The sequence below is a fragment of the Trichechus manatus genome, unplaced genomic scaffold, assembly GCF_000243295.1.
Source record: "Trichechus manatus latirostris isolate Lorelei unplaced genomic scaffold, TriManLat1.0 scaffold00068, whole genome shotgun sequence".
NCBI lineage: Eukaryota > Metazoa > Chordata > Mammalia > Sirenia > Trichechidae > Trichechus > Trichechus manatus.
The window spans coordinates 398,539-416,361 of record NW_004444004.1 but is presented as its reverse complement, the minus strand read 5'-3'; the positions used below and the strand labels follow the sequence as shown (position 1 = coordinate 416,361).

Genomic DNA, 17,823 nt, shown 5'->3' with positions numbered 1-17,823 from the left:
CGGGCCGAGGCCTCACGCGGGACGGGACCTTCTCTCGCCTCCAGATGAGCCCCCGCTACCTACAGAGCAACTCCAGCAGCCACACGCGACCCTTCAGTGCCATCGCGGAGCTGCTAGGTGAGTGGTGAGGGCGGCCCGGCCGGGAGCGCCCGAGGCAGCTGTGCCAGCGTGGTGCTGCGGACGCGGGAGGAGAGTGTGGAGTCGCGCGGGGGCCGGGGCCGGGGCCGGGCCGGGGCGTCGAGATCCGCCCGGCTCCGCTGGCGGAGGTGGGGTCGACTCCCTTGCCAGGGGCGAGGTTCCGCGAACAAAGCTCAGGAAACAAGGTGTGTCCGAAAAGTTTGGTGTCCTATGTGGTTTTTCTCTCTGGCTCGTGATGTTCAAGGCGCTTTAGGATAGCTTAGTCCATAATCAAAAGGCGATGCATAAAATATCGGGCCCCGAGGCGGCCAGACTCCACAACGGAGGACAACGGAGGGCTCAGAGCTGGCAAAGACTCCTGATAGAGGAGGGGGTAGGGCCGGGAGGAACGGTCTGGAAAACGGAGTTCTTTAACTTTTGGGACGAGAAAGTCTGGGAATGATGGGACATCTCTTAAGAGATGACACGAGTGCATTTGGCTCCCTGTGACTGCGGAGAGTTGCGTTCGTGGTCCGCGAGCGCCCTCACACCGCTGGAATGAATACTGAGGACTTAACCTCTCGCTCCACCAGTGTTTGCTTTTAAAGCGTTTTTAGTTGATCCCTTGAAGCTAAGTATGCCAGCTTTTGCAGTAGTGTGCTAAACACTGTGTGGAAAGCAAAGAAGAAAAACAGCCCTAGGCAAAATGCAGCAGCATACAGAGCACATTTTAAATGCTTCGAAAATGAAAAGAAGGGAGGGATTCTTGGGGCAAGGCAGCATAGAACAAAATCTCGAAAATGGTTTCAGAGTTTCCCTCCAGTTCCTATAAGTAATCGCTGTGGCCATGCTGTGAGAGTTGTCTTGAACTAGAAGTTGGTGGGCAGCAGAAGGAGATGGTCAGGAGAGTCATTTGGAAGAGTGATAGAGAACTTTGATGATTAGTGTGACTATAACACAAGATGCTTTATGGTATGTATGACCGTTAATTAGAGGGTGCAAAAAATAAGGTGGCATTAACACATTTTGAATCCTGGAGAACAGAGACTGTATCTTTAAAGTTTTGCACTGCCTTGAGTGAAACTGCACAGTGGAATGAGATTTTTCTGCAAGTAATTTACAAGTCAATTACATGCTGGCCAGGGCAAAAAAAAAAAAAAGGAAAAAAGAGAGGTCAGAGTAACAGTTACATAGTGGGAGATGAGAAACAGAATGTGTTGTTCCTTCAGAGTTGCATGTACAAAACCATATGTACCTATGCTGTAATGTGCATACTGTACTTTATAGGTGATTTAAAGGGTTTCCAATGTGTAATTTTGAATATGTATTATTTATGTCTTAAGCATTAACTTAAAAAACCTCAGCCTAGCCTAAGATGTCCAATATAAGATGTGAATATGTATGTGTATTGTACACATACACATGCATACAAACGCACAGATTTTAAAAGCAAATCACAATTATTTGTGATAATGTTAACAGGGAAAACAGCAAAGTGTTAACTGGTAGTCCAAAGCTTTCGGTTTAGGTTTTCCTTCAATAGTTTTCTGCTTCATGTATGCATTAATTTTCTAGTGAATCATTCATTCAGTAAGTATTGAGCACCTACTATGTGGTGCTACTACCTACCACGGTGGTAGATGCAAAAATGAATACAACACAGATTCATTCTTTTAGCAGGGAACATAAACATGTACAGAAGGCTTATGCTTTGTATAACAACAAAATGGAAGTGATACATCAGCAAAGATACACACATCAAGTGCTTTGGGGGTTCAGAGGAAGGAGGGATGACTTTTAGCTTATTAGGAAGAGGAGGGTTAGGAAAGGCTTTATAGAGGAGGTGACATTTGAGCTGAGATTTGAAGGATTGGGACATGTGGATATGAGTGTGGGAGTGGGAGGGCATCCCAGGCAAAACAAACAACTGTATGAACAAAGGCATGAAAAATACTGAGTAGTTCAATTTAGAGCATGGAGTTCACAAATAGTAAAAATTATAGGTCCTTAGTTCAAAAAGAGCTTTTAACTTTTACCCTTTGAGGTAAATGGTGGTATTATTATTCTCATAGTCATTCTGCAGATAAGGAAACAGAGGCTCAGAGAATTCAATTGATTTGTCCGAGGTTACATATCTAATAAGTGGCACAGCCAGGACTCAAACACAGGTCTTTTTACTCTAAGTACCAAGTAGGAAAGGAGGTTGGAAAGGTGGATTGGGACCAGGATGTGACTGGGAGACTCAGGTATTTGGACTTTTAATGTGAAGTTTTCTGGGCAGGGGAATGTCATGATCAGAACTGGGCTTCAGAAAAGTGAATCTTGCAGCAGTGTATAAAATGGACTGGAGAAGAGAGAAAGATGAAAGACTAGCTAGCAGTTTATCACAGTCATCCAGATGAGAGGAAGTACACTCTGTAAACAGAGAGAGTGACAGTGGGAATAGAAAGAGTAAGATGTGAGAGAGTCTAGGGATGTATAGGGCAAGGAAGAGAGAGGGATAACAAATGACTTCCGAATTTTAACCTTGCGAGTTATTTGGATGCGGATACTGTGCGTGTGTGTAACAGAGGAATAATAGGCTTGGGACAGGTAACAAGCTTACTTTTAGACAAGAATACTTTTAGATACTTGCAGGAAGTCTGTAGGGAAACGACTCAGCCCTGGTGTACTTGCATGTGTCCACATAGGCCATCATTCCAGAACGGGAGAGGATGGGAGGCTATGTTCCTCCTGGAACAGGAAAGGATGGGAGGCTTGTGAAGCACTACCTCAAAGCCATCTCCCACTTGCCTTGCTGTTTCCCCTGGGAGGCTGTTATGAGACAACTCTCATTGCTTCCCAGGTTCTGATGAGATATGAGGCTTCAGTTACAATGCCTTTTTAGAAGACAAGGGCCCAGGTGGGCCAGGTTAGTGGATAAGACAGCTTCCCCAAAATCTGGTACCTCATCATTTTTATCTAAGTGGTGGGTAAGGGGGAGGTGGGAATAGGGTCCTCCCACTGAGGGATTGCATGGGCTAAGGTTAGGAGATATAAGACTTCCTGGGATCTGGTAGCACATAGGATTGTGTGGACCAAATTAGGGGATAAAGATGCCCCAGGATCTCGTAGTGCAGCTCTCGCCTAAGTGGTGGGCAAGGGGAAGGAGTAAGGATCCTCCCACTGTCCTACCTGTTCGTGGGCTGTGAGGGTTGAATTAGAGGATAAGATAGATTTTCCAGGATCCAGATAGCGTATGCTACGTGTTGATAAACGTTTGGAGGGTTAAGCAGCAAGAGATAGAATTGAAACCAGCCCCCAGACTGGTGCCTTGTTATTATTGTAAGTTCATTTGTTGGGGCCAAGTGGAAGGAAGGCCATTTAAAACGGAAAGGAAGTGCAAGTTGTGCTTACTGATGCCCCACCTCCCCTTGTCTCCCTCCCTGCAGCTCCAGCTGATCCTGGCCTCTTGCGTGGCCCCTCCCCACTGTACTCCCTGAGCTTCCAGCCAAGGAGATAAAATAGGCAGCTATCTTCTAACTCCTGAAGTGCCTGTGTTAAAACTCTTTGGTCTGTTTTCCTGTGAAAAAAAAAAAAAAGTCCCTAGCAAAGTTTGGGCAAAACTTGCAGTGAAAAGGAAAAAAAGCTAGTGATTTTGTGAGTGAGAGGCTTGTGACCTGTCATTGAATGCTCTGTTGTAAAAACAGGTACTTGGAATTGATACATGTTATGTGTTTGAATTGAGAATGTTCATAAAGCACTAGAAAAAAAAACTGCTCTATGTCTGAAGTTTTCAATATAGAAATGATGCCCTGCGGTTGACAAGTTAGAGGTATCAGTCTCAATAGCCTTGGCTGCCTGCCAGCAGGAATGACTGATAAGTCCCAACACAATTCAGAGCCTGTTTGCCAAGTAAAGTTTCTTGAATCAGCCTAGACAGTGTCACGATGCTAAATCCTTCTGGCAGTTAAAGGAAAAAACTGCTACCCCTTAAAAACAAAACCCCTTGCTGTCCGGTCAGTTCCGACTCATAGAGACTCTGTAGGACAGAGTAGAACTGCTACCTCTTACAAAGTAAAAAAAAAACAAACTATATTTCTGATAAAGCCACCACTGCATACCAAACTTATAATTTCTGCCAAAAGTTGGCTCATTTGTCTTGCAGTAAAGAGGCCACATTACACAAGGCTTTGGTCCCACCTGGTCCTGAAAGATTGACTGTGTCAGATCTCTTAACCCCCTTCTGGGGCTATTGGTGATGCCTCACGGGTGTTAAGACTTTTTCAGGTTACAGGATTGCTGTTTCAGTTCATCGATGATAGTCTTATCAGGGACTCTAGTAACACCTTTGTGGCCCTTGAAATTAATTTGTGTCTGTTTTATTTGATGGACCTTGCACACGTCCAAGTAGTTGTCACTGTTGATTGTATTGTAAAAATTGATGATTTGAGAAGCCCTATGGGGCAGTTCTACTCTGTCCTATAGGGTCACTATGAGTCAGAATCGACTTGATGGCAGCGGGTTTGTTTTTTGGTTTTAGCACTGCTCTTGATTGTAAGGGACGTTCCCAATGGAGATATGCCATGATTAGAAGACTGGTAGTGGGACGCATCTACAACCAGGACCCTGCTGGGCTCTCTCATCCTAGCCATGTGGTATCAGTAGAGCAGTATAGGATACCAGGGAAAGAGAAGGAGGTGGAAGGGAAAATCACTGTCTTGAGTAAAGAGTTAGTGGAAAGAGGAGTGCTTAAGGAACCTATCCAACAGACTGTACAGATGGCCCTTCCACTGGGGCCTGTCAGCCCTAATGAGGCTTTTGAGCTACACGTGTCAGTGACTGAAAATCATGTAGACTGGAGCCTGTGGCAAAAATATGTGGCCACTAGTCAGTGGCACTCTCCCCCCTGCCCCCCCGAGGTTTTGGACATGGTGATTTGTTAGAATATGGCTATGTTTGATGTCCTTGGAGTCTTAAATAATTAACCCATTGTGAAGACCTGACTCAGGAGGAATCGTGAAACTTTCTCTATTTTTCTGTACTTTTAAGTCTATGCTCTCTATTTTATAGAAAGGATGGACAACCTTACCTTTAAGACTATTACAAACTACCTAAACAGAGTCACTCCTTCTCTCTAAGCATGCTTGCTACCTTCACTGGGATCTAGGCAAGCATTGAAATGTTTTGATTTTAATTTCCTACTCTTCAGTGCCTCTTAGACTATAAACAGGGATGGTGATTACTGTTTTTTAACAGGAGGTGTTGTCTTGAAAGTAAAAAATAAAATTATCACAAATAAACTGTTATGTGTGTAACGTGCATCTATTTGTAGCAAAATTGCAGATTCAACTTTTCTCCTTAGCCACCTTTTACTGTATGTGTGCATGAGCAGTAAAGTGGCTGAAAGACAAAAAGAAAAAGGAGCAAAACTCTTGATACATAGGAGTAATTTTCCCACAGTCCCTGCAGTTAAGAAAGGCAAGTTGCAGATCAGTCATTATATGTAATCTAGAAACTGACTTCATAACCCCATCTGCAATCATATGTATTGTTCCCAAAACCAGTAAGTGTACTACCATTAATGCTCCCTGCTCACCTTCTGGAGCATCCATGTGAGAGGAAAAAAGGACCGTTTCCACGTCTTGGAGGCACTAAACTAGAGATTTTGATAAAATACTTAAAAAAAAAGATCTAATATCACAGATTTCTACCTTTTGCAGATAATGCTGTAGATCCAGATGTATCCGCCAGGACGATCTTTATAGATGTTGAGGAGGTCAAGAGTAAATCTTGTTTGACCTTTACTGATGATGGATGTGGAATGACACCTCATAAACTACACCGAATGCTCAGGTAAAAATGTCTTCATTCTCTTATCTTGAGTTCATGAACTCTAGTTAGGGCTTAATAATTTTCTTTAATATTTCACTTTCCCTTTATTCATTAAACAAATATTTATTGAGTATCTGTTATGCACCATGGCACTGGTTATGAAACAGGCACTGTTCTTGCCCTCACAGAACTTATGGTCTATCTGGCAGTTCAGATGATTAAGCAGTAAGCATAATAGTGAGTGATGAGTACGGAATGCGGTGGAATCAGTTAGCAGGGATCCTGATCTGTTTCAGGAGGTGAGGACAAGCCACTCTGATGAAGTGATATTTAAGCTGAGGTCTAAGGGTGAGTAGAACTTACTTAGGTAAAGGAGCAGGGGACAAGGGATGCGAGCTCAGGCAGAGAGAAGAGTAAGGGTAAAGACCTGGAGGCTTTCACTGGTCTGAGACCTCTAGTTTATATTAATCTAAATTCACTCTTAAATCAGAACTATTGGAGTTGGAATGATTTCTGGATTAGAACAATGCGTGGGTATAATCAAGCCCCATAAAAGATAGGTGGAAAGCATTCACACACATAATCTTTGAAGGTTTTGCAGTAGAATTGGAAAGTTAGGAAATTCTCTTTCATGACTGCTGAAGCTGGTGAGAGATTTCTATTGCCATCCTCCATTCGTTTACTTTAAGAGGTTTATAGTTGACAGAAGAAATGGATGGTACTTAGCTACCATTACTAAATGTTTTGATCAAGGACCCAGTAGATGGATCCTGCTCAAAAGGAGGAAAAATGTGAAACAGAACATCAAATATTCATGGAAACCAGACTTACTGGATCCATTGAGTCCAGGTGAACCCCTGGATCTGTTGCCTGGAAAGTTTTTAAATCTTGAACCAGTACTATCCCATGAAGTCATTTTTAAACTAAAGAACAGTTTAGCTCAATTAATAAAGAACATTTGCCTTGAGCATTCCACTCTTAAAGAATTATGAAATTGACAACAGTAACCCTAAAGCACAGATGAGAACTTCAGGGGCAGAGAATCTAAGTTAATGGTGATAAAACAATATGGGTAGAGATAGTGAGAATAGTGACACAATGTGAAGCATGTAACCTTTGTCATTGAACTGCACATGTAAAAACTGTTGAAAGGGTGTGTTTTGTTGTGTATAGTTTCACCAAAAATAAAAATTAAGAAAAGAGTTAAAAAAGTTTATGATTGAGAATGTATGTGTACTTTTATTATCTTCCCATATCACTGAGTGAAAGATGAGAGTTTCTTCAACTCCTTCTTTCTCTGTTCCTTTTTAGCAGATGAGGTTGATTACTCTCCATGTGGCTTCCTGAACTGGAGTGTGTGAAGCACAAGTAACAATGGAGAGGCACTGTGGAGGAGGGAAAGGGCTCAGAACCATAAATATGGAAAACAAATTCATTGGTTGTAGTTCTTTTTGAAGGTATTCTAAATCTATAATACTGTTTGTAAGGAAATCCTTTTCATCCACAAAAGAAACAAAAGTGAAATTTGGGCAAAGTGGTTATGTTTTACCAATCAGCAGTCTGTATCCCTTGTGTCTCAGACCCTTATAAGTAGAAGAATATTTGAGGAAAATTTCTAGAAGTGAGACAAGAATCTCTAGTGGCCAATATGTTGGTGAAAGTTTGGAGTTAGCCGTTTCCTTTAACTTATAGCATCACTTTTATCTCCTGAAGTTAATATTATATATTTAAAAATATAGCTTTAGATAGGATGGAACCAAAATATTTATATGCCCAATTCTGTATATGCTAGGTTTTTTTTCTTTTCTAAAATTGCATATCTTCTTAATGACTTCTTACCACCACACCTTATCCCAGTGACATGGGTGTCAAATAGTAGGCCCAGCAAATCTGATTGCCTTCCATTTCATCTGTGGAACTACATCTGTGAAAGTCAGTAACAGTTATAAGGCTGGAGCAAGGAAGAGTATGGTTTTGAAGTAATTGCAACAATTTTTGTTCCAGATTCATTCATTTATTGATTCAACAAATATTTACTGAGCACCTATGTGCAAGGCACCATGCTAAGACACCGGAGATACAGTGGTAATCCAGACAAACATGACCCTTGCTCTCAAGGGGATGACAGTTTAGTGAGAAAGACAGAACATAATTGAATAGTAGCACAACTAAATAAGTTATTCCACCCAGTGATAAGTGCTGTGAAGGGAGAGTACAGGTTCTGTGAGAGCATAAAATAGAGGAATCTAATCTATTCTGGGGAATCAAGAAAGTCTATATGAAGGATGAGTATCATCCATTCAAAATTTTATACCCTCTCCAAAGAATAAAACAGAGTAAAACAGGCAGAAACTTTTTTAGCTGTAGCATTTTTTCTTATCATGTCATATATGTTTCTCACTAATTTGAACTGAGCAATTATTCCTCATATTCCAAAATTAATTTTAAAGAATTGTTTTAGTTACTCTTTAATATAGTGTAACATGGGTGTTATTCATGATCATATCTTCAAATCGAATCAGCTAGAAGATCCCATTTATTTAGAAGCGATCATTTAGTCAAATCCTAACTTCTAACCAAGGATTTTACTTATAGTTTCTTTTTAAGTTAAAATTTAGAGGTAGCTATGAACATTATTATTAAGTATGTGTATACACACACGCACACACACACACACACACACACACACACGTATACATATATTGGTTTTGGGGGCACATTACTTTTGTTTTTAAAAAAATAATAAAGGTAATCGTACAAAATCATTAAGCCTACAGAAATTCTGTTTAACCTCTAGCATGTTGTAATCCTATCCACATTTTTCAACTCTTTATACTACTCTTCCTATTTTCAGGCTAATAAAATAGTTATGTAACTGCAGCACAGTGTCTCCCACAAATACAGAATTCTCATGAAATTAAAATTAACAAGGAAAAGCCTATCATTAAATTCCTTTAAGGTCGTTTAGCTTATGGGAATAGTGTGTGAACCAAATAGTCTGTATATTCAGCTCCCTTTGCAGCAAGGTGGAAAACCTCTTTTAAAGGTCAAGGATTAAAAACAACAACAGATCTACAGATTGCAGGTATTCACTGCCTGTGCTTAGTCGGTCTCTGTTCTTTAAAAAGCCAGAGAATAACAGTGTGATTAGCAGTCTTAGATCCTTTTATATTACATATCATATCACTACTATATCTAGGAAGTAACAGTTTTGCCCTTGTATGTCCTTGGATCTTGCTAAGGCGTTTTCATTGGTCAAAGTCCCAAATTAAATTTACCTCCCTAGATTCTTAACATTTTAAGGTACTTGGGAACAAGCTGCTATATTCCTGGATTCCACTCAAAGAGCTGGTATCCAAGCCCCCTAAGTATATAAACAATGCTGTGTCTTACATGAGATGATAGAACAGGACTTAATTAGCTAAAAAAAAAAAACCACTTGTGTAAGCCAAGAAATCTCTGTGGAAAATTACTGAGCTATACCAAACTGTGTTAAAATTCATTCATAAAATATTATGATGTATTGGAAGAGCTTTTATAGTAGGTAGTTATTTGATTGGTATCAGCATCCATTCTGCAAATTTACAGTTAAATATAATACTTAACATGGGAATATAAGAACACATGGGGAAAGTTAAGCGGAACATAGCAAAAAACAAAACAAACAAACAAAAAAACAGAGCTTCTAGCCCTCTCCTCATTATTCTTATCCTTTTCCTTTCTGGTTCTGGCCTGACCCTACTACTTATCTTCTCAACCCTCTATAGTCATTTGATCTCCCAAAACTAAGTAACACAGTGAGAGTTTATACTTACAAGGGGAAAAAGAGATGATAGACGACAGAAGAGGCAGCAATTGCTAAAAGTTTAAGGGAGTAATATACAGTTTCCCTATTTTCTCCAGTTTCCTTTTACCACCTAATTGAAGCTTTGTGGTATTAGAGAAGGCTTAAGTCCAAATAACCATATAGCTTCATTTGATGCCATAGGTAAGATGATTTATGAAGAGCCCTGAGTTTTAAATATGACATTAGATCTGAAGTAAGGGTAGTGGATAGCACATGACCATTCTCCGAATGACTTCTAAAATTAGTTTAAAATTAAAATTTGAATACTACTTGATAATACGTCTTGCATATAGTACATAATTTAATCCTTGTAATGACCCCATTTTTTTTTAGCCAGTTGTTCCACAAAAGGACTACAAATGCCTAAATCCTACCAACTTCTATAAGTCTGTTTCCTGGAATACCAAGGCCCATAGACAGCAAAAACTCAAGGCTCTCATGGTTTTTTCGAAGGAACCACTGCCCTAGAAGTTACTTTTCTCTGTGGTTAGATTTATTTGTAGGATACACAAAGCTCCTCCAAAGTGTCTGCACTAGAATGACATAATGGCAGTATTGTATAACACTTTGAAATAGAAAATGAAAAAGTGGCTCCCTTTCTTAGGGAGTAAACACAAAACACAACTTTCAGGAAGGGAAAACCAGGCATTTCAGCCCTCTCTGCTCAAAAGAGTAGCTGTGGCATACAGAGTGTCTGTTTTATTGATGTTGAAGAACCTGTAATATATGAAATCTCCCCTCAGACTGTCTCTCTTACTAACAGTTGTGTCTCCAGTGCTTAGTACAGTGCATGGCACATAGGAAGCACTCAGTAAATATTTATTGAATGGACGGTAGTGTAAAACATTGTAAAAGTAGTCAGTCTGGATAGAAACAGTCCTTAAAATTAGTTTTACTTGTGATGAGGGGAGAGATCTGAGGAAGATAATTACCACTTTCTAGATTTCATATCTTTAATTTCTTTGGTTCTGTTATTTTGGTGCATGTCTGGATGGAGAATATAAGAAAGGGAAAAGACCTGGTTCCCAGATTAAGCTGATCATGAGTGGCTACAGAGACTTGTTGAGGTGACTCTGTGAAAGGTCCTTAATAGAACAAGAGAGACTTTATGCTGCAGCTGTTTGCTAATATTCAGAGGCAGAACTACCTATTTTTATCCCTTGGCCACCTTCCAATGAACTATCCCTGTAGATGGAACAAAGGGTAAAAATTGGAAGGGTTATCCTTTGGTTGGAGAGTTGAAATTGTCAAGAAATACAACCTCTGACTTTCAAATTTCTAGAGGGTGATATTACCAGGTTAGACGATGCCTAGTCTAGTACCTCTGACCAGTGCCACTATCTGGTTCTTTTGTTAGCCTCTTTGGGTATACTCTGAGATAACTACCCTTTTTATCTTACCCAAACTTTATTTCTAGCAATCAGAGCTATTTAACAAAAAAGGCAGCTGCTCAGGCCTTCTCTAGCTATCTCTGTTAGTGATAAGGGACATTCTTTACTTTTACAAAGCTTGACTCTAATGTATCGGGACTGTTTATACACACATAAACCACACAGGAAATTCAGGCCTATTACCCTATAGTAATTTCCTGTGTTCTTAATAATTTTGCCCAGAAATATCAAAAGGAATAAAAAAGTAGGAGCATTTACAAGTGTTCTTCATTTGTGAGCCAAACATTCTACCTGTCACCTATCTTAGGATGCTTTTCATTTTTCTGATTTCTTTTTTCTTGTGTAATTACAGCTTTGGTTTTACAGATAAAGTAATAAAGAAGAGCCAGTGTCCCATCGGGGTCTTTGGTAATGGTTTCAAGTCAGGCTCCATGCGGCTAGGAAAAGATGCTCTTGTCTTCACCAAGAATGGGGGTACTCTCACTGTTGGACTCCTCTCACAGACCTATCTGGAATGTGTCCAGGCCCAGGCAGTTATTATACCAATTGTTCCATTCAGCCAGCAAAACAATATCCTTTCTGGAAATGTAGAATGTTGGTTAAAATTTAGTCTAATCTGATTTTTTCAGGTCAAATCCAGCTATCAAATGTTTTTATCTTTAGTGGTGCACAATATGGTGACTATAATTAATATCACTCAATTGTACACTTAAAAATGGCTAAAATGGCAACATTTTTCATATATATATTTTATCACAATAAAATTTTTTTTTAAAAGTTCATCTTGAAAGAGGTATTTACATGGCTTAAATTTAGCTGAAATTTCCCCATGTTAAATATTTTTAAAATAAGCGGATCATTGACAGACACCTAGAAATGGTTTTGCTATATTGAAATTTTAATTTTTATGTGCTTTGCTCTACATGTAGTATATCTCCCACCTCCACCTCCTGTCATGGTAAAGTTCCCAGCGTCTTCTCTGTTGTTGTTTTTTTCCTAAGGGTAACTACATTTGTGTTCATGCTCCTAGAAACTTACCATCCATCAGCATATCTGATAGCAGAATATCTCATTTCTGTATAGCTGGACAAGCTATATTTTCTGTTAGACACCAGGTATGTTGACCCCAGCAGTATAGCAGTAAGCTTTGAACTCATTGCTTCCAAAGAGTCTACAAATTCAACTTTAATCTATTTCTCAAATATAAGACCGCTTTTGTTTACATTGTATCTTTTAAGCTATATTCTATAGGGGTAACTAATTTCAATGTTTGTCTTTATAGCCTTTCCCCATTTTCCCCCTTTTTTTCTATAGCAGTGATGCCCATGCTTGATGTCTGTATTTTTTTTCTAAACACGCAACCCAAAAGGCAGACCTTTCTTCTTGATAGCATCCTCTTAAGATATTAATTTTTCTTTGACTATATTTTGTTCTACAAAAAATGATTATTACTGAGGATTCCTTGCCCAGCCTAGAAGCCATCTTGAACTATTCAATTTTCAACAGCGAAAATGACCTGCTGTCCCAGTTTGATGCCATCCCAGGCAAAAAAGGCACTCGTGTTCTCATTTGGAACATCCGCAGGTATAGTATTCCATGGGTGGTAGCTTTTAATAAGCAAAAATAGCATGATGAAGCACATTTAATAAATCTCTCTAAAGAAGCAGAGTAGATCATTTTTGATATGTGTTTGTATCTCGCTGCATATCTTTACTTTTTGTTAGAACCACAGTTCTCTTTGAGATAATGGTTCTTGTTGATAAAATGTGGAACTTGTTAAGGAGGGAGCATGCCTGCCCTGATGCTCTTGTCACATATAGTCAAGATATTTCAACATTATTCTAATATTTTCAGAATCTTTTATAAATATCTATTTCATATTCATGAGCATTGTTTTGAGATAAAAACTACTGCCACTGAGTCGATTCTGACTCATAGTGACCCCATAGGGTTTCCAAGGCTGTAAATCTCTATGGAAGCAGACTGCCACATCTTTCTCCCCCAGAGCTGCTGGTGGTTTCAGACTTGCCGACCTTTCAGTAAGCAGTCAGTCGCTTTAACCACTGCACCATCTTGTTTTGAGATAGGTAAATGATAGTTATTTTACCGATTTGACAGCGAAGATGAAGTGTGAGAAACAGAAATTAGGGTAACAAAGTACAACACGGTCTTTAAAAATTAAGGACCTCTATTTTAGTACTTTCAGAGTAGCTGGATTAGAAGTAGAAAAATTTTTAAAGCAGGTAACTTTAAAGTATAATGAGCCTGAATATGGTCATGTCTTTAGAGCTAAAAACAATCTAGAAATATTCTAGAATAGATTGCTTATTTAATATTGCCATATCAAATGGAATACTTTTCAGAGTGGCCACTAAACCCTAAAAACCTTTAGTACAAAATAGAGGTGTTACTGGTATGTTTAATAAAACACAGTATCAGATATATTCATTCTTCTTTTCTCCTTAGTTCAAGTATTTAGTCTCATTTCTTAGCTGGGTAAAACTTATATGAATACCTGGTGGTTTATATAGAGAGTACTTTCAATTATAAAAGAAAAAATGTAATGAGGGCTCACACACTGGTAATTTAGATCTTCCCGTGTCCTACTTGGAAAACTTCAAGTAATATAATTTGTATTATAAGGATCATTTTCCTAAGGTATTTATAGTGATGTACACACATTGAGCAGCCTTTTTTTGTACATTGTTTTTCACTTTTATGGTATTAGGTATTATGTTAATAAAGGATTCCATGGCCAGATAAGGTTAGGAAAAACTGGCTTAAACAAAGTTTATCATATTGCTTTGCTGCAGGACTTCTCAGAGGTGTTAATATGCTAATGTGTGTGAAAATATTTAAGAGAGCAATATACTATACAGTATTTCCCAATTAAAAAAATGTTTCTTCAGACCTCTTTTTCTTGATTGGTGAATGGTAATGGGCAGGGAGGAACCTCTTTAGAGTTTATGTGTTAGAGAGTGATATGGGATAGTGAGAATCAGCATTGTCCTGGAAAATTCTAGAATATTCTATTACAGTGACATGGACTTTATTCATGCTACACGCAGTAGTAGCTCTGGGCAGTCCTGAAGAAGGAACTGTATTTTTAACACAGCAGCTCTGAGCTTGTGGAGCCCAAAGTATGAGGGAAACGTCATTGGAGTTTGAGGAGGCTTGGAGGGCTAGAAATTGCTTCTCGATTTTATTTGATAATAAAATATTTATTTACTTACTTACATACATACATCTTCGGGGACTACTGTTCCACAGAACAAATTTTGGGAACTTTTGTTCTGATGGGGAGCCCTGGTGATGCAACAGTTAAACACTCGGTTGCTAACTGAAAGGTTAGTGGTTTGAACCCACCTGGTGACTCCACAGGGGAAAGACCTAGCAATCTGCTCCCGTAAAGATTACAGCCTAGAAAACCCATGAGGCAGTTCTGGTCTGTCACATGGGGTCTCTATGAGTCAAAATTGACTCAACGGCAACTAACAACAACAACATTGTTCTGATATATATTTTCTCTATAACCCATCATTTGCTTTGAGATTTTTCCAGGAATAAAGATGTGTCTTACCTTTTTCCCTGGCAGTGGTTAGTGATGTAGCCCAGGGTCTTGGAATGGACCAAAGCTAAGTGGCTGAAAAGGATTGTGGGAAGAAGAAAGGTCCTTATCAAAGGAATATTAGTACTATTATGCTTAAATAATAATCCATAAATGGTATCCTAAGGACTAGCAAATATATGCTGTTTCTCTAACAATCCTTTTTTTCCTTCTGAGGAATAGAGTTAGATCTGGGGAATTCTTTATATCTCATTAGTCTTTATACTTTTCACTAAAGTTAGTAGAAATAGGTCTTGATTCATCTATTCATTCAGTTGGGAAAAGTGATGCTGAGTGACTTACCCAACAATACCCAGAAAGTTGGGATCTGTTTTAAGATCCTGCTTCAAAGATAGCTGACATCCATTTGATTTATCAGATCACAGCCATTGCCACATTGCTTTTCCTTTCCTTATGAATTTGGCAGCACCACCCCTGTGAAACATAGTAGATTGGTTTAGACTGAAAATAGCCTTAAATAACGTGTGATCTTCCAACTAAGTAGTTTGTAATTCCTTTGTGCTGGTAGTTAGAGAAAGAAATACCTGAGTTTCGGCTCACATTATCTCTTTTCTCTTGGGTTCCTAGTGCATTTTTGTCCTTTGGAGCCAGTTTTTGTTAGATTGGTACTTGTCTCTTTTACCCAGAAATAAAGATGGGAAGTCTGAGTTGGACTTTGATACAGATCAGTATGACATCCTGGTATCAGACTTTGACATGGAAGAAAAAGGGACTGGTGGTGTTACCTCTGAGCTGCCAGAAACAGAGTATTCTTTACGGGTAAGTGTTTTTTCTTCAATTGAGAAGTAAGATTTCCTGTAACATGAAAATATTACAGAACAAAATTGCATTTTAATTATATAAAGGTGACAGCCTTTTAGCCCTGTACTAGGATTCCTTTTTACTGTCTCCGCTGAAATAGTTTAGCTAATATAGTCAGCAGCACTTTAGTGTGTTAGTTAACATACTGTAACACAGCATAGAAATTGAGCCAAATCTTTGCCCAGAATAGACCTCAGTTGCTAGCAGTGTTTTATGGACATGTCACTAGAATTGGCAATATCTCATAATAACTTTTCTGTCATTGTTCCATAGGCATTTTGTGGCATTCTATATATGAAGCCACGAATGAAAATTTTTCTACGTCAAAAGAAGGTGACTACCCAGATGATTGCCAAGAGCTTGGCCAATGTAGAATATGGTGTATATAAACCTACCTTCACAGTATCCTTACAACTACATGGAGTTGACCTCTTCATTTCAGGATTAGATTTCTAGGTTGGTGCAGAAAAACAAAAAGGTTTCCTTTTCCAATTTAAAAAAAAAAAGATGTGTTACAGTACAAATACTATTATGGTGTATTGTAAGGAGGTATTTCTTTTTTTTTTATTGTGCTTTAAGTGAAAGTTTACAATTCAAGTTAGTCTCTCATACAAAAATTTATACATGCGTTATTTTGTGACCCTACTTGCTATCCCTATACTGTGACAGCACACTCTTCCTTTCCACCCCAGATTTCCCGTATCCATTCAACCAGCTCTTTACCCTCTCTGCCTTCTCATCTCACCTCCAAAGAAGAGTTGCTCATTTAATCTCATGTATCTACTTGAGCTAAGAAGCACACTCTTCACAAATATCATTTTATGTCCCATAGTACAGTCTAATCTTTGTCTGAAGAGTTGGCCTTGGGAATGGTTTTAGTTTTGGGTTAACAGAGAGCCCAGGGGCCATGTCTTCCAGGGTCCCTCCAGGCTCAATCAAACCAGTAAGTTCTGCGCTCCACTTCTCTCCTGCTTCATCACGGACTCTCTTGTGTGTTCCCTGTCAGGGCAGTCATTGTGGTAGCCGGGCACCATCTAGTTCTATTGGTCTCAGGCTGATGAAGTCTCTGTTTTTTGTGGCCCTTTATGTCTCTTGGGCTAATACTTTCCTTGTGTCTTTGGTGTTCTTCATTCTCCTTTACTCCAGGTGGGTTGGCACAAATTGATTCATATTAGATGGCTGCTTGCTAGCTTTTAAGACCCCAGACACCACTCACGAAAGTGAGATGCAGAACATTTTCTTTAAAAACTGTTATGCCGATTGACCTAGATGTCCCCTGAAAGCATGGTCCCCAGACCCCAGCCCCTGCTACTCTGTCCCTCGAAGTGTTTGGTTGTATTCGGGAAACTTCTTAGTTTGGTTTAGTCCAGTTGTGCTGACTTCCCTTGTAGTGTGTGCTGTCCTTCCCTTCACCTAAGATAATTCTTATCTACTTTCTAGTTAGTGAATACCTCTCTCCCTCCCTCCCCATCCTTGTAACCATCAAAGAATGTTGTCTTCTGTGTTTAAACCTTTTCTTAGGTTTTTATAATAGTGGTCTTATACAATATTTGTCCTTTTGCAACTAAGTTCACTCAGCATAATACCTTCCAGATTCTTCCATGTTATAAGATGTTTCGCGGCTTCATCGTTGTTCTTTATCATTGCAGAGTATTCCATTGTGTGAATATACCATAATTTGTTTATCCATTCATCGGTTGATGGGCACCTAGGTTGTTTCCATCTTTTTGCTATTATGAAAAATACTGTAGTGAACATGGGTGTACTTATATCTATTCATGTGACAGCTCTTAATTCTCTAATAGGATATATTCCAAGGAGTGGGATTGCTGGATCGTATGGTACTTCTATTTCTAGTTTTTTAAGGAAGTGCCAAATCGATTTCGAAATTGGTTGTACCATTTTACATTCCCACCAACAGTGTATAAGTGTTCCAGTCTCTCCACAAACTTTCCAACATTTATTTGTGTTTTTTGGATTAATGCTAGCGTTGTTGGGGGTAAGATGGTATCTCATTGTAGTTTTGATTTGCATTTCTCTAATGGCGAATGATTGTGAGCATTTCCTCATGTGTCTGTTAGCAACCTGAATGTCTTCTTTGCGAAGTGCCTTTTCATATCCTTTGCCCATTTTTTAATTGGATTGTTTGTCCTTTTGTTGTTGAGGTTTTGCAGTATCTTGTAGATTTCAGAGATTAGACGCTAATTGGATTTGTCATAGCCAAA

General features: G+C 39.1%; 1 protein-coding gene across 2 annotated transcripts in view; it reads left to right on the top strand.

Annotated features, from left to right (window-relative positions):
• The first annotated feature begins 8 nt into the window (after positions 1-8).
• Positions 9-17,823, top strand: part of MORC4 (MORC family CW-type zinc finger 4) — a 62,271-nt gene continuing 44,456 nt past the window's right edge. Inside the window, exons 1-6 of one of the 2 annotated variants that reach the window (XM_004379744.2) lie at positions 9-117; positions 5,820-5,952; positions 11,522-11,739; positions 12,606-12,753; positions 15,424-15,556; positions 15,872-16,000. In XM_004379744.2, the coding sequence (XP_004379801.1) occupies positions 45-117; positions 5,820-5,952; positions 11,522-11,739; positions 12,606-12,753; positions 15,424-15,556; positions 15,872-16,000 (834 nt within the window). In that variant the 5' untranslated portion in view covers positions 9-44. The remainder of the gene's footprint in view (positions 118-5,819; positions 5,953-11,521; positions 11,740-12,605; positions 12,754-15,423; positions 15,557-15,871; positions 16,001-17,823) is intronic. The other variant, XM_004379743.1, reaches the window with a different exon arrangement.